The sequence below is a fragment of the Bos indicus x Bos taurus genome, chromosome 4 (genome assembly GCF_003369695.1).
Source record: "Bos indicus x Bos taurus breed Angus x Brahman F1 hybrid chromosome 4, Bos_hybrid_MaternalHap_v2.0, whole genome shotgun sequence".
NCBI lineage: Eukaryota > Metazoa > Chordata > Mammalia > Artiodactyla > Bovidae > Bos > Bos indicus x Bos taurus.
Window position 1 is genome coordinate 14,948,619 of NC_040079.1, and position 24,125 is coordinate 14,972,743.

General features: G+C 44.6%; 1 protein-coding gene across 1 annotated transcript in view; it reads right to left on the bottom strand.

Moving 5' to 3' along the window:
* Positions 1-24,125, bottom strand: part of AGK (acylglycerol kinase) — a 100,888-nt gene that overhangs the window by 65,034 nt on the left and 11,729 nt on the right. Inside the window, exon 3 of the mRNA XM_027538814.1 lies at positions 1,370-1,409. Coding sequence (XP_027394615.1) covers positions 1,370-1,409 — 40 coding nt within the window. The remainder of the gene's footprint in view (positions 1-1,369; positions 1,410-24,125) is intronic.

The window sequence follows — 24,125 nt, forward strand, 5'->3', positions numbered from 1 at the left end:
GCTGCGATTCATGGGGTCGCAAACAGTCGGACACGACTGAGCGACTGAACTAAACTGAACTGAAGGAGTTTACATGAAACTATAATGAGGTGAGTTTATGTGAGCTTTAAAAAAAATATCGTATTTTATTCAAGAATTTAGACTGAAAGGGGACAGACACAGGAAAAGCAACTAGAATGAGTAGACTGTAAGGATGAATTCACTTCCTTTTTTCAGATGAGAGGAGCTAAATGGGTGTTGGGAAGTGGAGAATTAGAACAATGGGAAGAGGGAAACATGCAAGGGAAGAAACAACGGAAGGAACAGGGTCATGAAAAAGTAGGAGGAGAGGGAATTCAGAGCAGAGGTGAAGGTATTAATACTTCGCACAAGAAAGGGAGTGAGTGCCCATATCCACTCTTTGTTCAAGAGCAAAAGGCTTCCCTGTGCATGATTTTCTAGTTGCTAATGCAAAATTAGCTTGGGGTGAAGATCACCTCAAATTTAATACTAAAGTTTATTTGAACAACTCAGAGCCATGAGATGAAACAACAAAGCAATCAAACTCCTAAAACATGGATTTAGAACAGTTAGGGAATCCCGAAAGAGAGAAATTCGTTCATAGTGTCTATTGTCATTGGCATCCGTGACAACATTTCAGAATGTTTTCTGCCCCCTACTTCTACTAAATGTATCATGCCTTTGTCACTTTTTAATTTCACGTTTCTTTTTGGTATTTCTGACATCATAAGTTTAAGTGACATAACAAAAAAGCAACCTAACCATGCAAATTCATCTGCAAGTTATACTGTGCATATTTGGAGGGGAGGGAAGAAAAGAAATGTGATCTTAAATTTGAAAGGATGAACAATTCAACTCTACCTAGAGAGATGAATATTTAAGTGCAATACCTGAGACGGGGAATAACAATGCACAGGGTATGACTCAGCTGGGCTAAAGAGACAGGCTTTAAAGTACGAATCAACAGTTTTAAGAAGATTTGACTTTGAGAGGTAACGACTGCTCTGAACTGATATCCTTGGGGCTTATTCGGCTTAGGCATGAATCTGGCTTTAGCCAGAGCTTCCAGGCCACCTGCAGACATGAACAAATTCCCAGAACGCCAACCAGTCCGGTTCTGTGTTCTTTGGACTAATCCAGAAGTAAACAAGTCTGAAGGGGTGGGCGTTGGAACTGCTTTTCACCAGATGGTTAACTTCCTCGAGTTCTATTCAGAGTTGGCTGGCAGCCTGATTCATCCCGATAGTGAGGGAAAAAATAGCCAAGCTGCACTGATGCAAGGTGCTGGGCAAGTCCCCTGGAACAGCCCAAGACTTCTGCACGGTGGAGATAAGGCGGGTTTTAATTGTTTCATATTAAACGGCATTACCTGAGCTTCTTGACAGGCTGCTCTCCTTAGTAGGTTATCACTATCAAAGTAAACAAAAGAGAAGGAACGTTAGCTTTAATAAGTAGGTTCAGGTCCAAATCATCATTTTTTAAAGTAAATATAACTCTTTAAAGTAGTCAAGTGAACGTTCCTTAAGACCTGTAACAAATCACGGGCACATCTGAAAGGTACTTTCTCCGAATGAAATCCGTGTTAGGAGTTCCCACACAACAGCAGGCAGAAAAATCCCCACTCCCTTTAAGATGCTCACATCCTAATTCCCAGAACCTGAAAAGGTTACCTTATGTGGCAACAGGGTTTCTACAGACATGATTAAGTTAGGGTCTGGAGATGGGAGAGAATTCCGGATGATGTAGGTGGGCCCAATGGAATCGCAGGGGTCCTCAAAAGCAGAGAAACTTCAGCAGCAAATGTGACCAGGAAAGGATGGTCGCAAAGGTGCAGCCTCGCTGGCTTTGGAGATGGAAGGTGGCTTTAAGTCAAGGAGTGTGGGTACCCAGGAAGGAGAGGGGTTCTCTCCGGAGCCTCCAGGAGGAACGCTGTCCTTGCTGACACCTTGATGTTAAGGGAGCCCTGTGTTGGATCTCTACTCCACGAACAACAGTGCTGTGTGCTCAGTCGCGTCTACTCTTTGCGACCCCATGGACTGCAGCCCGCCAGGCTCCTCTGTCCATAGGATTCTCCAGGCAAGATTATTGGAGTGGGTTGCCATTCCCTTCTCCAGGGGATCTTCCCAACCCAGGGATCACACCCCTATCTCCTGCATCTCCTGCACTGGCAGGCAGATTCTCTACCACAGAGCTACCTGGGAAGCCACAAAACTGTAAGATAATAAATTTGTGTTGTGTTAAATCTCTAAGTTTGTGGAAATTTGTTAGGGCAGCAACAGAAAAACGAATGCACATACCCTGCGTTTTTCTTATTCAGTAAAATTATTCAGGTCATTTGCCAGAAATAAATTTGATATATAGTTGCTTCTGCTAGTGTTTTCTCTAAATCGCTTATTTTTTATATCACAGTCAGATACACAATTATATCATAAATGGAAAATTCTGGCGTGAGGCAAAATTTTGGCTTGCAAAAACAAAACGTTCTATCAGAATATGTTCATCTATTCAGCATTAAGCTTTCTAATATGTGTTTGGGCCACTTATACCTTAAGACCACTTTAAATGGCTGACTGCCTACCATGTTCCAGAATCTTCTCCTTGTAAGAGTCCATTCTAACACGGGTTGCTGGCATTCATATAGTAACTTCAACCTGGCTAACAACAGTTAAGAAAATGAATACCCAGAAAACATGAGCAGTAAACAATTTAGAGGGAAGAATTAAAATGATTTCGAAAGGGTTATTTTACTTAAATTTCCTGTCTAGACCTTTTTCATAACATCAAAGACCTTGAATTTTGCATCTTTACAGTACAGTAAGTCCCCTACATGCAAACAAGTTCCGTTTTGAGGGTGCATTCCTAAGTCCAGTTTGTCCATAAGTCCAACCAACCTAGGTACCCAACTAACACAATCGACTATATAGCACTGCACTGTAATAGAATTATAATACTTTTCACACAAATAACACATACTAATTAAAATTAAACTTTTGCTTTTCGCTATAGTTGCAGTCAAAGGCTATGGCATTTTCTTCCATAGCCAGGCTGCAGGACAAGCCCAATTTCACAGAGCCATCAGCTTCCAGGAGAAAGCACTCCCTAAGAGGAAGTATCTCTGCTGCCCACCTGAAACCTAAGGGCAGCGACAGTGTCCCATTAGAATGACACTAGTAGCTCAAACCCGGATGGCTCAGTTGGTAAGAAGCCACCTGCAATGCAGGAGACCCCGGTTCTGCCCCTGGGTTGGGAAGAGCCCCTGGAGAAGGGAAAGGCTACCCACTCCAGTATTCTGGCCTGGAGAATTCCATGGACTGTATAGTCCATGGGGTCACAAAGAGTCGGACACGACTGAGTGACTTTCACTTTCAGTACCTGAAAAGCGCATCCGGTTCTACAACAAACCCCACGAGGCGCCGTTACAGCCAGGCTCAGCCCTCTTGCTCGAGCGATACTGCTCCCGACCAGCCCGTGGCAAAGGGAGTCCAAGCTCATCTCCCCCACCCAAGAGTCAAAAATGCTTGGCTCTTTCCAAGCCTCTCCATCAACTGCTCTCAGTGAATTATTCTAAAGTCAACAGAACATGCATGCAAGATGAGGCAGATTCAGAGTACAATCTAGTAAAATATTTAAAAATAGTTAAGTGTCAATAACCTTTTGTAATAACCCTTCAGACTCATGCCCTTCTGTACAATGATGAGGCAAAATACAGGCCCTCTGTATCCGTTGGATCATAAAATAAAACGGTTCCTTGTAGTCACCTGAGCATTCTCAGCGGATTTAACCCTCAGTCTAGTTTCCAGACTGCCCAAGTTTCTGCTGCCAGTCTCAGGGGACTGGCTTCCTCCTCTTCCTTGCCTCAATGTGTTTCTCCTAGTAGACAGAATGACCTGTGCCTCGTCTTATCCTACAGAGACATCCTGTGGATTACTCCGTACAAACACATGCTTCTGTAAAAGCTGAGTGCCTATCTCTATATATCTGTCCGTCTCCCCCAGCCAGCTCCTCCTCCTACGAGGGACAGGCCTCTGAAGGCACCAGGCCCCTCTGGGTCATTAGCAGACACCACCTCCCTTACTGCATTTCAGCCAGGCTGATGCCTGTGGACCCAGCTGAAAAGGGAAGACCCCCAAACAGATACAGGAATATGGGTAGCATCTTGGATCATTTTTTCTCCATTTCTTTTTTTTTTTTTTTGCTAGAAGTAAAATTCTGATGGTTAACTTGTGATGAAGTGTATTATTAAAGATCTCAGCTCTCTTGAGCTTACTAATAACTACTTGATGTATCAGCATGCTATTGAAAGTCAAAAGATATTTAGATAGTTAACATCCTGGATGTTAAATGGAATATGCACGCTGCCAATGCCACCTGTGAGAAAGACAGAATATGTACCAATTTAGACATTACAAAAGAAATCCTCATTATAATCACACCTAGGTTTTTAAATATCAAAAAACGGTATCAACTATCTTGATCACGTTCTCTGAACCAAGCTGTATCTAAAACTCAAACTTATCCTCAAAAGAAAAGATATGTCTCCTATTGACATATTCTGAAGGTCTACAGCAAGTTTTGAAAACTATTTCAAAAAAGAAATTTCAAGTATGTTCTCCATAATGGCAGCATCGCTGCAATAAAAAAGAAAATAACTTAAAATCCACACAACAACTACTGTGCACCAGATACTATATGGCTGTTGTTTTCATAAACCTTTAGTCTTTGTAACAACCTTGCAGGGCTTCCCTGAGGGGCTCAGTCGGTGAAGAATCCACCTGCAATGCAGGAGACCTGGATTCGATCCCGGGGTTGGGAAGATCCCCTGGAGGAGGGCATGGCAACTCATATCCAGTATTCTGACCTGGAGAATCCCCAAGGACAGAGGAGCCTGACAGGCTGCACTCCACGGGGTGGCAAAGAGTCAGACACAACTGAGGGACAAGCACACAACCACCTTGCAAGGCAGGTGGCATATTCCCATCTTACAGATGAGGAAGCCCAGGCTCAAAGAAAGGAACTGACTTGCCCAAGAGCACGTGTTGCTAAGTGGGAGAGCGGGCTTTCAAATGCCTTAATGCTGCTACTTCTTAATTCCAGACCATACTGAATGGGCAGTACTTCTTTGGATTCATACTTTACAGCACATTTATTAAGCTATCACATCACTTCCTAGTCCCAGCTAACATAACTCTTAGAATTTATATTCATACAGTTTTTTTTAATAGATATAAATTCAAGTGCAATAAAGCTCCCAAAAGGAACTGGTGAAACTGATTTAACACAAAGCGCCAGGTACAGCACCATGAACAAGACCTGGTCCTGACCTGAAGAAGCTTGGGATCCAGGAGCAAAGAACAGCACTTGGTAAATATCAGTGATATAGTAAAAGATATGTTTCTTGATAGATAACATGCCAGGCATGATATACAGGTGAATAACAACAGTCCCCATCCTCGTGAAGTCTACAGTTTGAGGAGGGAAGAAAGACAATTTGTTAGGCAATCATCAAATGATATGACTTATATCATTTACTCCATAAAATGATATGACTTATATTTTTACTCCATAAAAGGAGTGTCTAGTAGAGGTATCTAACCTTGTCTTGAGGGAATTAGAGAAGACTTTTACATGGATAGTGAAGTTGAGATCTAGGAGAGAAACAGAAAGTAGCCAGGCAAAAACGGGGAGGAGAATGCGGGCAAAGGAAAGAGCATGGGGAAAGCCTGCAAGTGCCAGGTCCCAGCCGAGGCCCGGACTGGAAGCAGCTCAGGACAGCTGCAGCCGCGCACCAGGAGGGCCAGGACAGGGGCCTCCAAGAGCCTTTTCTAACCTATTTAAGGAATGTGGGCTTCACCCTAAGGGCCATAAGAAGCCACTGCAGGGTTTTAACAAGGGAACTGACATGACCAGGTTGACAGGGTGGAAGGATCATTCTGGCTGCAGTGTCAAGAGGGCAAGGGTCAAAGATAAGCCTGAATCCAGGGAGACCAGGGAGGATTCTTCAAGAACACAGGTCATCGAGGAAAAGGACTAGAACTGGGTAGGTGGTAGTGGGGATGGAGAGAACACAGGTTCAGCAGAGGTTGAGGAGTGAACTTAAGTGCTGGTTCATGGGTAGGGAGGGTCAAAGACCCCTTTACCTTCCAGTGGAAGGTGTCACATTCACAGAGATGGAAGGCAACACGGAGGACTAGTTGAGGAGAGAGGAAGCTACGCCTGGTCTGGATAGGTCGATCTGGGACAACGGTGAGAGACCAGGTGGGAGGATCCAGAGGACAGCTAGAAATACACATCTGGAATTCCAGACAGAGTTCTTGACTAAAGATGAACACGGCTGGACATCCCTGGGGCTCTGCTGCTGCTGCTAAATCACTTCAGTTGTGTCCGACTCTGTGCAACCCCAGAGACAGCAGCCCACCAGGCTCCCCTGTCCCTGGGATTCTCCAGGTAAGAACACTGGAGTGGGTTGCCATTTCCTTCTCCAATGTATGCATGCACGCTAAGTCGCTTCAGTCATGTCCGACTCTGTGTGACCCCATGGACAGCAGCCCACCAGGCTCTTCCATCCACAGGATTCTCTAGGCAAGAATACTGGAGTGGGTTGCCATTTCCTTCTCCACCCTGAGGGTCTAGTGATTAAGAATCTGCCTGCCAATGCAGGGGGGGTGGGTTCAATCCCTGGTCTGGGAAGATCCCACATGCTGTGACAAGCCCATGTGCCACACTTACTGAGCCTGTGCGCCCTAGAGTCTGTGCTGCACAACAATTGAAGCCACTGTAACAAGAAGCCCTCGCATGGCAACTAGAGAGCAGCCCCTGCTCCCGCAGCTAGAGAAGACTGTGAACAGTAACAAAGACCTCCTCCCCCCAAAAAAAGATACACACATGGTAACAGGAGGGATGAGAGGGGAGAAGTTCATCCCTATGAGCAGGTGAAAGCAGAAGCAGGAAGAGAGTGCCTGCACGTCAGGACCCCGGACAGAGAACAGCAAGTGACCCAGGGAAGCGGACACCGTACCTCATCTCAAAGCCAAAAGAAAAACGTGGTGGATAGGGCGCATATCCCCACCATGCTCTCAATGTTGCCCCTACTCTTGGCAAACAGCATGCTTTGTTATTCCTAAAAGACACCAAGAACTTAGAACTTCACTTTTCCCCTCCAGGGATGTGATCATTTCCTTTCCTCTCCCTTTAGGAAAAAAAAAAAAATTGAAGACCAAACACCACCACCCAAGTCCTTACCCTACCACACACAAAGCAGCTTGTCTTATCTTTCTTCTTTGATGATAGTGGTCCTGAAGTCATGGATAATTCACCATTTTCTTTCCCACAGCATAGAGCACAGACTTTTACACACAATCTAAGATACTCAATAAATAACTGTTTAATAAATAAGTGGCAAATGTTTGAACAGCAGAGATTGACTCATTGTGCTCAGGCAGACTTTGTTCTGGAGGAGACACTGAAAGTTATTTTCTGTAGGAGAATCTGGTGTTCTTGAAGGGGATGCTCTTTCAGGGTCATGCTCACCAAATGGCAAGAGGAGGGCTCACTGTGGGGCAGGACAGGAGAGAAGGGGAAACTCCAGTCATAAGAGTGAAAAAAATGAAGTCAAAGTCGCTCAGTCGTGTCCAACTCTCTTCGATCCCATGGACTATACAGTCATATACAGTCAATACAGACATACTGCGCTCAACATGCCAGTAAATTTGGAAAACTCAGCAGTGGCCACAGGGCTGGAAAAGGTCAGTTTTCATTCCAATCCCAAAGAAAGGCAATGCCAAAGTGTGCTCAAACTACCACACAATTGTACTCATTTCACAAGCTGGAAAAGTAATGCTCAAAATTCTCCAAGCCAGGCTTCAACAGTACGTGAACCATGAACTTCCAGATGTTCAAGCTGGATTTAGAAAAGGCAGAGGAACCAGAGATCAAATTGCCAACATCCGTTGGATCATAGAAAAAGCAAGAGTTCCAGAAAAACATCTATTTCTGCTTTATTGACTATGCCAAAGCCTTTGACTGTGTGGATAACAACAAACTGTGGAAAATTTTTCAAGAGATGGGAATACCAGACCACCTGACCTGCCTCCTGAGAAACCTGTATGCAGGTCAGGAAGCAACAGTTGGAACCAAACACGGAACGACAGACTGGTTCCAAATCAGGAAAGGAGTACGTCAAGGCTGTATATTGTCACCCTGCTTATTTAACTTACATGCAAAGTACATCATGAGAAATGCTGGGCTAGATAAAGCACATGCTGGAAACAAGATTGCCAGGAGAAATATCAATAACCTCAAATATGCAGATGACACCACCTTTACGGCAGAAAGTGAAGAAGAACTACAGAGTCTCTTAATGAAAGTGAAAGAGAAGAGTGAAAAAGTTGGCTTAAAACTCAGCATCCAGAAAACTAAGATCATGGCATCCGGTCCCATCACTTCACGGCAAATAGATGGGAAAACAATGGAAACACTGGCTGAGTTTATTTTTTGGGGCTCCAAAATCACTGCAGATGGTGACTGCAGCCATGAAATTAAAAGACACTTGCTCCTTGGAAGAAAAGTTATGACCAACCTAGACAGCATATTCAGAAAAGGCAATGGCACCCCACTCCAGTACTCTTGCCTGGAAAATTCCATGGGTGGAGGAGTCTGGTAGGCTGCAGTCCATGGGGTTGCTAAGAGTCGGACACGACTGAGCAACTTCACTTTCACGCATTGGAGAAGGAAATGGCAACCCACTCCAGTGTTCTTGCCTGGAGAATCCACAGGGATGGGGGAGCCTGGAGAGCTGCCGTCTATGGGGTCGCACAGAGTCGGACACGACTGAAGTCACGACCCCATAGACGGCAGCCCACCAGGCTCCCCCGCCCCTGGGACTCTCCAGGCAAGAACACTGGAGTGGGTTGCCATTTCCTTCTCCAATGCGTGAAAGTGAAAAGTGAAAGTGAAGTCGCTCAGTCATGTCAACTCTTAGCGACCCCATGGACTGCAGCCTACCAGGCTCCTCCGTCCATGGGATTTTCCAGGCAAGAGTACTGGAGTGGGGTGCCATTGCCTTCTCCATAGCAGCAGCAGACAGCATATTAAAAAGTAGAGACATTACTTTGCCAACAAAGGTCCGTCTAGTCAAAGCTATGGTGTTTCCAGTAGTCATGTATGGATGTGACAGTTGGACTATAAAGAAAGCTGAGTGCCAAAGAGTTGATGCTTTTGAACTGTGGTGTTGGAAAAGACTGTTGAGAGTCCCTTGGACTGCAAAGAGATCCAACCAGTCCATCCTAAAGGAAATCAGTCATGAACATTCGTTGGAAGGACTGATGCTGATGCTGAAGTTGAAACTTCAATACTCTGGTCACCTGACTCGAAGAACTGACTCTTCTGAAAAGACCCTGATGCTGGGGAAGATTGAAGGTGGGAGGAGAAGGGACAATAGAGGATGAGATGGTTGGATGGCATCACCGACTCGATGGACGTGAGTCTGCGTGAACTCCGGGAGCTGGTGACGGACAGGGAATCCTGCCGTGCTGCAGTCCATAGGGTCACAAAGAGTCAGACACAACGAAGCAACTGAACTGGATTACACAGTCCATGGAATTCTCCAGGGCAGAATACTGGAGTGAGTAGCTGTTCCCTGCTCGAGGGGCTCTTCCCAACCCAGGGATGGAACCCAGGTCTCCCACATTGCAGGTGGATTCTTTACCAGCTGAGCTACCAAGGAAGTTCAAGAATACTGGAGTGGGTAGACTTGACTGGATCAAGAAGACCCACGGGGGTGGGTGTGTGGCGTGTGTGTGTTTGTGGGAGAGGGTCATAGAGCGAGAGCCCTCTAGAAAGGCTAAGTCAGGAACTCAGAAATTCCAGAATGCTAATGGGTCAAGTATCTGAATGTGAACCAAAGACATAGCTAACAGGAAAAAACCAAATACTGCATATAAATTGCAAGCCCACACTCCATCCACTACAGCATGCCCCTGAGAGCACTGAAGTTTAACACAATTTAAAAGAGGTGCTGCAAAATGTAGTCATATCAAAAAGGGTCCCTGAAGATCTGCTCAGTACTAAAATGTGGGTTCTTATACAGAAAGAAATTAGAAGCTTCTGGATTAGAAAATGAAGAAAAAAATCTGCTGATGTCACCCTGCCTGAGGCTTTAAAAGAATTTGAACATGCCTGCTACTGCAGGAAATGGGATGCTCTCAATTTATTCTGAGCCATAAATGTTTTATTTATTACTTTAGGACTGCAAAATAAGATAAGCTGTTACTTCACTAACAACTCTACATGGAGAGAAAAATTACATTGATTCATCCTACTCCCCCCCTTCAAAATACTTCCCACTATAGTCTAGAGGCAAACTGTACAGCAGTTTCTACCACCAGCTTTCCCCTTGAGGCATGCAAACAGAGTTTCTGCTTTACACAAAACTGATTTCAAGTTCAAGCCCCTACTCTGTGACCCCATGGACTATAGTCCGCCAGGCTCCTCTGTCCATGAAATTTTCCAGGAAAGAATACTGCAGTGGGTTGCTGTTTCCTGCTCTAGAGGATCTTCCCAACCCATGGATTGAACCCTTGTCATCCAAGCCCAAATTCCATTTCCTGACAACTGACATTTTTAAGGTCGGGCGAGTCCTTAGAAATTATCTAGTCCAATACTTTTCAACCTCTCCCAACACAGCCTGATCCCTGTCAATCAAATGACATGGCATTCCATTAGTAACCAAGTTTACTACAGCAGTGATCCTCTTCTGGGAAAAGAGACACACACATACCACACCGCGTGCACAGACACACACACACACACACACACACACACACACACACACACAACATATATAATTCCAATCCCTAAACCCCACGAGATTCTGAAGGTTCACTTCAACAGGGACTCCTTCAACAGTGCCATCTCCTTCGAGCTCCTGAAAAATAACCAACTCATCTAGTCTGAGAAACTTCTGGTCTGGGGATCTGCCCACTGTCAGACAGAAGTTACTCAAAAACGTAGTACTAGAACTTAAGCCTTCTCATTCTCAACAATGGTGATTCTTCTCTTGACACTCTGCTTCTGCTCTGTTCTCTAAGGCCAAGCCCAAATAACACAAAAAGCCGTCAATACAGCTCCATCCACTGTCTAACTACACACAGGTCTATGCTACCACTATGGTCACCTCAATTCACAATGCATTGCTAGAGTGATTACTTTATGTCCTGCAAATTGGCTTAGGAAAAAGCCCAACTAAACCTAACCCCACTCTTTATTCATTAAGTCAAGAACACTTATCAGTCAGAAAAAGACCCAATCTCTCTGCTCAGTGGGAAGGCCCTGTCTATAGTGATGGCCAGCGGCCACATGAAGCTCTGGGTAAACTAGGGCTTATTCTTTCTTACTCTCTGAAATACAGAACTCCAAAGCCAACTTCCTCCAAGCTTACTCATTCCTGGTCGTTTCAGTCTATACTCATGTGTACTTCCCTGGTGGCTCAGCTGGTTAAGAATCCACCTGCAATGCAGGAGACCCAGGTTCAATTCCTGGGCTGGGAAGATCCCCTGGAGAAGGGATAGGCTACCCATTCCAGTGTTCTTGGGCTTCCCTGGTGGCTCACATGGTAAAGAATCTTTCTGCAATGTGGGAGATCTGAGTGCGATCCCTGGGTTGGGAAGATCCCCCAGAGAAGGGAATGGCTACCCAGTCCAGTATTCTTGCCTAGAGAATTCCATGAACAGAGAAGCCTGGTGGGCTACAGCCCACGGGTTGCCAAGAGTTGGAGACAGCTGAGCGACTTGCACTTTCATTGTGTACTTAGGTGAACCTCTTGTAATATTTCAAGTAGCTTATTTCTCAGGTTTACTCTATAGAACATTTCCTCTCTAATTCAGGATGGGAAATGACTTAATGAAAAACAGCATCCCCTGAGGGCTCCGCTCACATAATAAATGAATCATTTGGGTCTGTTCTGTAGAAATTTCCATTGACCAGAGAGATAGAAATGTGTTCTGCAGGTTATTCCTTCATTCTACTGACCAAGAGCAATGGACATGGAGGAAGCCTAAATCTTCTTTTCTCATCTTAGAACATGAAAGTATTCTATTTTCACCCTCTTATTTGAGCCTCGGCTTTCCATAAAATACCAACTGTTCCAACTTCGCTGTCCAAACATTCACAGAGGCTGAGGTCTGAGGACCACCTCCAGCTGGCTGCTAGGTTACACTCAAGTGTGGACTTTGGCTGCCACTAAAGGGATTCTTTGAGCTGCTACCTTTAGTCACTCTTTTTGGATGATTTCTACCCCTACCTAATTCTCACAAATACTCTGACTTTCTCTTGTGGTTCATTTACTTCTTTTGCTTTCTGTTCTTTTTCCATTCATCCGCTTCCACCCAACATGCCAACTTAAACATTCTGTGCCACAGAGTCTCCTTCACACACGTATAATATTAACTTTAGTTGGCAACCAAAATACTAGTTTTTTCTGTTCTATCAACCATTACATATTTATGGATATAATTACAAACACACACACACGTGGAGTGTCAGCTATGTACAAGGTACTCTCACCTATCTGCACAGAAAGAGAAAACACAGAAAACGGATGACATGGAAATTATGACAGGTATTCAGGGAGAAGGCCTTTCCTGGTGGCTCAGTGGTCAAGAGTCCACCTGCCAATACAGGAAACATGGGTTCGATCTCTAGACTGGGAAGATCCCCTGGAGGAGGAAATGGCAACCCACTCCAGTATGCTTGCTCGGGAAATCCCGTGGACAAAGGAGCTGGGCAGGCTACAGTCCATGGGGTCACAAAGAGTCGGATACGACGTAGCGACTAAACAACAACATTTAGGAAGAAAGCACAGGAAGGAAGAATTCCTTTCTATCTCCCTCACTTCCCTCAATGACGTATACTATGTAAGTCGCACACAGAAAGTGGTTATTTACTTTGGGCTCCAGGATTCAGGACAGATCTGGAAAATTTCTGACCTGTAAACACACAACCTCACAGCTACTGTCGTCAGTATTTGTGCTGCTCCACGACAGGCAGTATTTGAGCTGCCAGTGACCACCTGGAGAGGGGTCCATTTTAGCATCACCTATACTAAGATCATGGCATCCGGTCCCATCACTTCATGGGAAATAGATGGGGAAACAGTGGAAACAGTGTCAGACTTTATTTTTTTGGGCTCCAAAATCACTGCAGATGGTGACTGCAGCCATGAAATTAAAAGACGCTTACTCCTTAGAAGGAAAGTTATGACCAACCTAGATAGCATATTCAAAAGCAGAGACATTACTTTGCCAACAAAGGTCCGTCTAGTCAAGGCTATGGTTTTTCCTGTGGTCATGTATGGATGTGAGAGTTGGACTGTGAAGAAGGCTGAGCGCCGAAGAATTGATGCTTTTGAACTGTGGTGTTGGAGAAGACTCTTGAGAGTCCCTTGGACTGCAAGGAGATCCAACCAGTCCATTCTGAAGGAGACCAGCCCTGGGATTTCTTTGGAAGGAATGATGCTGAAGCTGAAACTCCAGTACTTTGGCCACCTCATGTGAAGAGTTGACTCATTGGAAAAGACTCTGATGCTGGGAGGGATTGGGGGCAGGAGGAGAAGGGGACGACAGAGGATGAGATGGTTGGATGGCATCACTGACTCGATGGACGTGAGTTTGAGTGAACTCCGGGAGTTGGTGATGGACAGGAAGGCCTGGCGTGCTGCGATTCATGGGGTTGCAAAGAGTCGGACACGACTGAGCGACTGAACTGAACTGATGATTATTCTCTCTGCAGTGCTTGGAGCAGCTGAAACCACTGATATAAATATCCCTAAAAATTATGTAAAATTAAAACCAAATATAACATAAATATATATCTCTGCCATTCCAGCTCAGTACCCCCACCCCATCCCACTCCACCTTCTACCAGTAAACATACAGAAAATACATGGAAAGGAGGTAAAATAAACAACATAGACTTTTTTTTTAAGAGACCTGTTTCCTAAATAATATGACAAGAGTTAAAAGGAACGGGGAAATAATTAAACTTCATTGCACTGAAAAAAAAAAAAGTCTCCCTGTTCTCTATCAAATATAGGCCGAAAGGCATGTTATTTAATCGCCCATAAATGAACTTCTTTAAACAGCACCTACTGATACCTCAAATTTCAGCATCAGATTGTGCTCAGAGAAAGGGAGAGAGAGAGGAACTTTCAAATGGCTAAAAAGCAAAACAAACTGCTTCCTTCAAACTGCAACAAAATCTGGAATGAGGAAAAGTCATGAGGGAGAAGAGCCTCGTTACCTTCTACTGCTGCTCAACCAGCCAGGCTCTGGACCACTGACTGCAAAGTCAGAGGCTAATCTGAATGGATGTCCAAGTAAAACCTCTGCTTTGTCAGAAATCACTGAGAAATAAAGCACAAGGCATTATTGGACCCATAATCTGTACCAAAAGAAATAGCATGGGTCTAGCCAAGTGTGGCTCCTGCATCATTTCCCCCTGGAATCTGACATTCCTTCCTGGACATCCCGTCAAGGTCTCAAACTCAATACATCTAAAAAGGAATATAAATATATAACACAGCCTCCTTAAACCAATTCTCCCAGGCGACCTTCCTCTTTCTGTATCACCAGTTATCCTAGTTGTGGTTCAGTCTCTCAGCTGTGCCTGACTCTTTGCGACCCCATGGATTGCGGCACACCAGGCTTCCCTGTCCTTTACAATCTCCTGGAGCTTGCGCAAACTCATGTCAATTATTCTAGGCTTGAAGCTGAAAAAGATTTCTCCTAACTTCCTCTCCTTTAACCAAACAACCAACCATCTAGTAATTATTAGTTAGCATTTATCAAAGTGCAGCACGTGACATGCATCACACCATTTTTTTCTTTTTTTTTTTAATTCCTTTTGGCCGTGCCACGGGGCATTTGCGATCTTGATTCCCTAACCAGGGATCGAACCCACATCCCCTGCGTTGGAAGGGCGGAGTCTTAACCACTGGACTGCCAAAATCTCTGCACCATTTCATTGAATCCTTGCAGGGAACCTGCTAAACAGACCTCACTGTCCCCATTCACCAATAAAGAAAAGGAGGCTCAGAAGTTAAGCAACTTGACGTGACCAGTAAGAAGCGAAACCCAGACCAAACAGAAGTCTGCTGGCATGGCACCCACACCCACACTCAGTCATTGCTCACAGTGCCACAACTTCGTATTTGCCCTTTTATGTTCCCCTCCTGACACGAGCACTCTGGCCTCTGCTCTCTTCTATGTGAAGTACTGAAACACTGCCCCCGCCCCGCCACCTCCACAGTCTACACGTTTCTCTCCCTCCTAGGCACCAGAATTCAACTTCCTAAACGCCTCTTTGTTCCAGACATCTTCCTCTCCTTGAGCTCCAAATACTATACACTGCCTAGAGTCAAAGCCTTCCACCATCTGGCTTTCCCCTTGTTCTACAGAAAAAAAAAAAAAAAAACTCTATAGTGAAGTCAAATTCTTTGCCAGTCTCCAAGAACACACCACACACTTTCGTTTCCTGCCTGTGCTCAGGTCATGAATCTCACCCAGAACATCATTCCATCCATTCTGCAAGGCCCCACTTGAGACATCTTTGCTACAACACTGTCTCTGATGAGGAAAGAAGAGTAGCAATGCCTCTGATGGAGAGCCTGCTTTGTGCCAAGCCTAAGAAAACCTGTGTGACGCCCAGTGAGATGGATCAACCATGATCCATCTTTGCTTACAGGCCAAAGAAATGAGGTACCTTATCCAGGGTCACCGATGGGTAAGTGTAAGCCAACATTCAGATCCATCCAGCTGCCCCGCTCTTCACCATGTTACTCCAAGGAACGCTCAGAAGAGATTTCTCAGCCTTCTAACGGATGGGTCAGCCTGATCACATCTGAACCCACTGATCAATTTAACATCGCCCAAAGCAGGACAATCAGACACCACGTACTTCCTGATGTGATACACTAAGATCCAGAACACGTCTGTGAAGCGCTCTCGCCACAACAACTAACCCTGACTGGAATCACACCCTCCGAACAGCGCTCCTCAGACTTCACTGCGCAGGCAGGGCCCCTGGGGATCTGGCTAAAAATGCGGGTTCTGACTCAGCAGGTCTGGGCTGGACCCTGGCATTCTGCATTTGTAAAAGCTCCCAGGAGCGACTCGTTCCACTGGACCGCAGCTCATGCTTTGAAGAGCAAAGATCTAGAAGTCGGAACTGGGGACTTCCCTGGCAGTCTCGTGGTTAAGATGTCGCTTTCCAAAGCAGGGGGCGCAGGTTCGACCCCTGGTTGGGGAGCTAACATCCCACATACCTTGCAGCCACAAAACCAAAACAAAAAAAGAGAAGTAATATGGTGACAAATTCAATAAAGACTTAAAAAAAAAAAAAAAAAAGCAGCAGCAGGGAACTAATCACCAGTGTACAAGACACAGGCGAGACAGAGGAACAAGAGCTGGGCCTGGAACAAAGGGAGGGAGGAACCACTTGGCTCAGGTGCAAAATTTAAGGGAACACCACAAAACACAGGAATGGAGATAAACACTTTAATACATCATGCTTAAAAAATCAAAATGAGCCTAAAAGATCCATGATGAACACAATATCAGAGTTTTAAATACAGACTCCGTATTACTGATTCTTCTTTTTGCCTCAGGCTCCAATATGACTCTGCCCACCACTGAACCATGTAAGTCAACTGTCAAATCTAGAGGATGAAAAATTCTACAGGGCAAATGCAGACAGGCCTGGTTTCTAAAACAAATAAATGCTATGAGAGGAGGAGGGAGTGAGAGTTTATGAGGCTTAAAAGATAAGACATCAAGTGCACTGTGTGGAACTTGTTTTGATATTGAACAAAACCATAAAGCAGAAATTGGCATCAACAGGCAAAATGTAAACACAGACTGAATATTAGATGACATAAAGGATTTGGGGCGGGGTCGGGGGGCCGCCCATGGGAGCTCAGTGGTAAAGAAACTGCCTGCCAATGTGGGAGACATGGGTTCGATCCCTGGGTTGGGACGATCCCCTGGACGAGGGTATAGCAGCCCACTCCAGTGTTCTTCCCTGGGAAATCCCATGGACAGGGGAGCCTGGCAGGCTACAGGCTGTGGGGTCACAGAGAGTCAGACACAACTTAGTGATTAAACAGAAGCAACAGTAGAGAGTTCTTAATTTTGTTCAGTTCAGTTCACTCAGTTGTGTTCGACTCTGTGACCCCATGAATCGCAGCATGCCAGGCTTCCCTGTCCATCATCAATTCCCGAAGTCTACCCAAACCCTTGTCCATCGAGTCGGTGATGCCATCCAGCCATCTCCTCCTCTGTCATCACCTTCTCCTCCGGCCTCCAATCCCTCCCAGCATTAGGGTCTTTTCCAACGAGTCAACTCTTCGCATGAGGTGGCCAAAGTACTGGAGTTTCAGCTTCAACATCAGTCCTTCCAATGAACACCCAGGTCTGATCTCCTTTAGGATGGACTCGTTGGATCTCCTTGCAGTTCAAGGGACTCTCAAGAGTCTTCTCCAACACCACAGTTCAAAAGCATCAATTCTTCGGCGCTCAGTTTTCTTCACAGTCCAACTCTCACATCCATACATGACCACTGGAAAACCATAGCCTTGACTAGACGGACCTTTGTTGGCAAAGTAATGTTTCTGCTTTTGAATATGCTATCTAGGTTGGTCATAACTTTCCTTCCAAGGAGTAAGCATCTTTTAATTTCATGGCTGCAGTCACCATCTGCAGTGATTTTGGAGCCCCCAAAAATAAAGTCTGACACTGTTTCCCCATCTATTTGCCATGAAGTGATGGGACCAGATGCCATGATCTTGGTTTTCTAAATGTTGAGCTTTAAGCCAACTTTTTTACTCTCCTCCTTCACTTTCATCAAGAGGCTTTTTAGCTCCTCTTCATTTTCTGCCATAAGGGGATGTCATCTGCGTATCTGAGGTTACTGATATTTCTCCCGGCAATCTTGATTCCAGCTTGTGCTTCTTCCAGCCCAGCGTTTCTCATGATGTACTTAATTTTGTTAGGCCCATGTTAATGGTGTTGTGATTTTTTAAAATTCTTTAATTATTAAAAATAACAGACTAATGTATTTATGGGTATAGTTACAAGATATATCTGGAATTTACTTAAAAATATTCCAGGAAAAAAAAAAAAAAAAAACAGGAAGAGACAAAGGAAATGAGATGAATAAAATGCTGATATTTGTTGAAGCTGAATGCTGATATATGGAGATTCATCATACTATTTGTATTTTTATATGTTTTAAATTTCCATAATAAAAAAAATGTTCACGTAATCCTTTTTTCCCTTAGGCACCCCTAACACTGACTTTGTAGCACTCGAACAAGATGCAGCACACAGTACCTTATTCTTCCAAAATAAAAAGGTGCTGCTCTTTTTGATGTGAGCCAGAAACTGCGATGATCTCATTTAAGGTCATAATAATGTTGTGAGATACTATGAGGATACGGAAAAGTGAAGTTTAGCAAGCCTGAAGAATTTGCCCAAAGTCACACATCAGGAAGTGACAAAGGCAAGGGCTCGAACCTAAACCCAGCTGACTCAGAGGGAAGCTCGATTTGAAGCATGACATTCTATCATCATCTTAGGCCATGTGGGGCGTGGGCCTGGGACAATCTGTTTGCAGTTGTCACCTAAGACACAGGGGCCATCGTGAGGGGTGACGAGGAGGCCCTGGTTTTGCATCAGGGTCCTGACACTTACTAGTTGTGCTCAGTCACTCAGTTGTGTCCAACTCTTTGCGACCCTAAGGACTGTAGCCTGCCAGGCTCCTCTGCCCATGGGGATTCTCCAGGCAAGAATACTGGAGTGGGTTGCCATGCCCTCCTCCAGGGGATCTTCCCAACCCAAGGATCGAACCCAGGCCTCCTGCATTGCAGGAGGATTCTTCACCATCTGAGCCACCAGGGAAGCCTTTACTAGCTGTGTGACCCTGGACAAATTACTTCATCTTGCTATCCCTCAGCTTCTTCATCTGTCTAGGGCTATTAATCTCACACTAGCCTGAGATTAACAACCATCTCATAAAGTTGTTAGGAAGATAAAATGAGCTAATAAATGTGAAGTGCTTAGAACAGTGTCTGACACGTGACAAGCTCTGATGAAGTATTAGTGATCCTCATGATTAATACTACTACGTTCTCAATAAAGCTGAACGACACTGAACACACCCCTTGGGCCAACTCATCATTTAGTTTTACTTCTAAGCAATTGTTTTGACCACAGAATTGAAAGGTGGGCTCTTATCAATGCTTATAGTAATCAAGATTAATGTATCGTAATCAAGATCAACATTCCTATGTTCAGATGGAAAAAATTCCAGTATTAATAAAAACTTCAGGACACATGGCCCAGGACCAGTGCTACAGTATCACGTCTGCTTTGCAAGTCTCATGTGGAGGGATGCATAGTGTTCATAGTATTGAAAATGTTCCAAGAAGATACCAGGATGTCTGGCTGAGTGGCTTTATGCTCCAGAAATAAACGGGAGGAAGTCCCGGGTCACAGGCCAAGGTGGGTGGCCGAACTGGTGCCAGAAGCACAGAGCCAAAGCTGAGAACCAGGAGCCAGAACTAAGCAAGAACAGGGCTTCTGTCACCTGCCGAGCCACGAGGACGAGTCGATAAGCTGTGGCAAGCCTCGCCAGCCAGGATCTCGAGGAGAGAGAGACCAGAGGCAGGATGAGCAAGGTCCCCAAAGATGAAAGGATCTAAGCTCAAATCAGATGGACAAGGGTTCAGACACGGCTCACGGCTTTTTAACTACTTATGCCCTGCCTCTTTTGTGGTTATGTTCTGTCACTCTTGAAATTACACTTTTCCAAGCTGTCTTGTTACACATGAAAGGTGAAATAAATAAAAGGCTGAGATCTCATTACACCATCTGGCCGATCCTCATCTTCCTTCCCCACTGACTGGCTCTCGAATCACTCACTGCCCAGTTACCAGCAGTAATTCGTTTTAACTCCCAAAGTGAGTGAGTACCTATTACATCAAATTAAGTCAGTTACTAGCATGTACTGGACCTTGATATCAATCAGGCACTATGCTAAGAGCTTTTCAGCTACGTCAAGCCTTCAATGATCCAATGAGGCACTGTTATTATCCCCACTTTACAGATGAACCTGAGGCTCAGAGAGCCCAAGGTCAGACTGTTAGAGGTGCCTCCTTTCTCATGCTCGTCTGTTAGCAGGCTCCTCGCCACTGAAAGGGCTCCGAATGAGAGAAAGACCATTGCAGGTAACTGCTGACATGATGAACTGAACAACCCGGAATACAATCTCCCCTAGGGAACCCAGAAAGCTTGGGGAGAGCAGTTGAAGAGGAATGAGCAATACTTAAATTCTCTTTACTTCCAGCAAAGAGGGTCATTTCCTCCTCTTCAATTGCTCTTTCCAGAGTCCTGAAAGCAGCCTCTGCTGCTCCTGTCAACTACTGCAACTTGCTCTGGAGGGAAGGATGCAGACGAGAAGATCATAGGTGTTTTGTTTTGTTTTTTTTTCCCTTGAAACTGAGGGGAAGGGAGGAAAAAAAGGAGAGAAATTCCCACAGGAGAATAAAAAAACTATAAATACAGCAACATGAAATAACACCCGCAAATAAATAATACCTGTGCCCAAAGACAAAGACAGCAGTCCAAAATCGGATGGATAAAAATAACATATGTCATTTTTTCCAAAGCTATCATACACACACACACACACTTTTCCTTAAAAATGAAAGTGAAAGTCGCTCAGTTGTGTCGACTCTTTGCAACCCCATGGACTATTAACAGTCCATGGAAGTCTCCAGGCCAGAATACTGGAGTGGGTAGCCTTTCCCTTCTCCAGGGGATCTTCCCAACCCAGGGATTGAACCCAGGTCTCCCACATTGCAGGTGGATTCTTTACCAGCTGAGCCACCAGCAAAGCCCACCTATCAAACCAGGGTCGTTATTTAATCAAAAAGTCAACAATGAAACACAGTCAATTATTCTTACTGGTATGTGAATCCTATATCAGGAGACACCAGTTTCCTTCCAAAGGAAAGAAAGTCAAACACATATAACGATTTGCTTGCTTTTTAAAATGAGGAATGCAAAATATTATGGAACAAAAAACTTAAAATTCTATAACTATAAAATATTTAATGCTTATCTTCTAGAATACTACTCAGCCAAAAAAAAAAAAAGGAAAGAAATGAACAATATGAATGAATTCAAAGATATTATGCTAAGAGGCAGAAGCTTAACAAAAAAAGAATACGGTTTATATTATACGATTTCTCTCATACAAAGTTCTAGAAATAAAAAAAAGATTAGTCTATGGTGGGAAAAAGAAAGTAGAATAATGACTGCCTCAGGGTTTGGGGGACAGGGAGTGATGGTGAAGGAGCACAAGGGAAGCACCTGGACGGATGACAGCACTCTGTCTTACCAGGAGTCTGGGGTACACAGGTGTCTGCATCTGACAAAACTCAGCGAAAGCAGGCTTAAATCTGTATATTTCATTGTATGTAAATTTCATTGTAAAGGAAAAACACAGTATAAGCAAGTGCTAAACTCTAATTACTGACCCACATGGTTGGGTTTTCAGGTAGAAGTACATCAATGTTGACAAATTACTTGGAAATGCTTCAGAAAGAAAGATCGAGACGATGGACAGATGGATAGGGACGTGACAAGGCAAATACAGTGAAGTCTGGAATCCAAGAAGTAGGTAGGCAGATGTTTACTGTAAAATGCTTTCAAGTTTGCTGTACGTTTAAAGATTTTCACAAAATGGAAGAAAAAGAAATGTACTCATCTATAAATTACACACAGGTAAGGAAGCTTAAAGGGGCAGGGCACGGGACTGACTTCCCTGATGCAGTGGTTAAGAAGCTGCCTGCTAAGGGAGGGAACGTGGGTTCAGTCCCTGGTCCAGGAAGATCCCACATGCTGCAGCGCAACCATGAGCCTGTGTGCCTCGAGCCCGTGCTCTGCAGCAAGGAAGCCACCACAATGAGAGGCCCACACACCACAATGAAAAGTAGCCCCCACTCGCAGCAACTACAGAAAGCAACAAAGACCCTGAGCAGCCGTAATAAATAAATAAAACTTTTATAAAAGTGGGGGAGACACGGAGAAAAAGTGAAAGGCCAAGAGAAGGGGAGTCAGACCAGAATATGAACAGAGGCCCACAGAAAACCACTGAGAGCATGAAGGACCAACCAAGAGAGTCCAGAAGGTTCTGAAATGAGGGCCGCGTTCCCTGGGCTACGTGTCCAGTTTGCACCTCATCTCTACTAAACGCAAATAAATGCATTCTGTCTATTTAATAAAGGAGCTGGATTCCATGTGAGCAACGAAAAATGAAACGGGAACATAATAGAACAACTCTAGTAAAGCTGCATAAAAAAGGCATTTAAAAGGTAATGTCATTTAATCAGTGCAGCAGAATTTATATACTGAAGTGAGCATCGCTGTTCAAAAGTGGTCAGCAGCAAAGAAAGCATGTGGAATGTATTACAGAACATGATTAACTTGGGTTCAAATCTCAATTTCACCAGTAGGCCGAGAGACCATTTTAGACAAATTATTAATTTCTCTGAGCCTCAACATCTTAATTTATATATGGAAGTAACATTCTCTCTCCCACAGGTCTGGTTTGAGGATTGCACGAGACCATGTAAGTACATGGAAACAACAAGCCCAGCACCGGCAGCCCAGCAGGCATGGGGTACTTAACACACATTGCTTTCTTTTATTCTTATTCAGTAATGCCACCACTGCTTTACACAGCTTGGCAACACATTTTTTGAGCTGTTGGCAAAGTGAAGAAGAGCAGAAGTGTTCCAGGCAGAGGGGAGAACACAAGCAAAGGGAGAGTGAGACACAGGGCTTTTTCTAGAGACTTCCAGAACACAGAGGTTGAGTGCAAGTGCGATGGACGGGGGATGAAAAGGAATCAGAAGAAAGCTGGAGAGGACAACAGGGCTGGATCATGAAGGCTCTTTTATGTCATGCTAAGGGGTTGGGTCTTTTTGTTCCAAGCAATGGAGAGCTATTTCCAGGTTGTCAGTACCACAGTGACATGATCCGAGTTCTCTTTCAGAAAGAATATTCTGCTTGTCGACTGCCTGGTACAACTCCAGGGACACGCCTCACGCAGGATGTCAAGGGAAGTAAGACATGGACTAGAAAATACTATGACTCCAAGATCTAAGTATCCCACCTGAAAACTCTACTGTGGTTACGATCACCTAAGAAGTCTATGGGATGAGGATAGGACACCGGCATCTATGGACAAGCAGAGCAAAAAGACACCCTACAGGTGGGAACTCCCTGGCGGTCCAGTGGTTAGGGCTCTGTGGTTCAACTGCAAGGGGGCACAGGTTCAATCCCTGGTATGGGAACTGAAAGAACTAATATCCAGCATGCCACATGGCATATCAAACAATGGGAGAAAAAAAAAAGATGCCCTAAAGGTAACTGAGGAGAATCAAACGTGGCAGATGCGAACTGAAAAGTATCTACTTTATTTAACAAGCATTAATGACCTCGTCAAGAACAGGGTCAATCAAATGATGGGATAGAAAACCGAGTTTTACTAAGCTTATTCTAAAAAGAGGGAGAGCTATGCAAGTGTGAGGCAAGCTGTCAAGAACGGTGTAAAAGGGAGAACGCAGGTGGTAAATAAATGGGAACACACGGCTGAAACGACACATCTCAGCTCTGAACAGTTTGACAAACGGGGGGCAAGAAGCAGGAAGGATGGGGTTCAAGACACGTGAGGGCTACTGATACTATGTATAAAATAACTAATGGGAATCTACTGCATAGCAAAGGGAACTTGACTCAGTGCTCTGTGGTGACCTAAATGGGAAGGAAATCTACAAAGCAGGGGATATATGTATACCTGTGGCTGATTCACTTTGCTGTACAGCAGAAACTAACACAACATTGTCAAGCAACTATACTCCGATACAAATTAGTTTTTTAAAAAAAGGTACAAGCAAGGAAAAGGATAACCAACAAAGGAGGAAGAACTGGATCCATATGAGGGTTGGAGAGGCTAGTCCTGGGCAGGATACAGCTTCATACAATGAGACAAAAAGAACAGAAATGTGC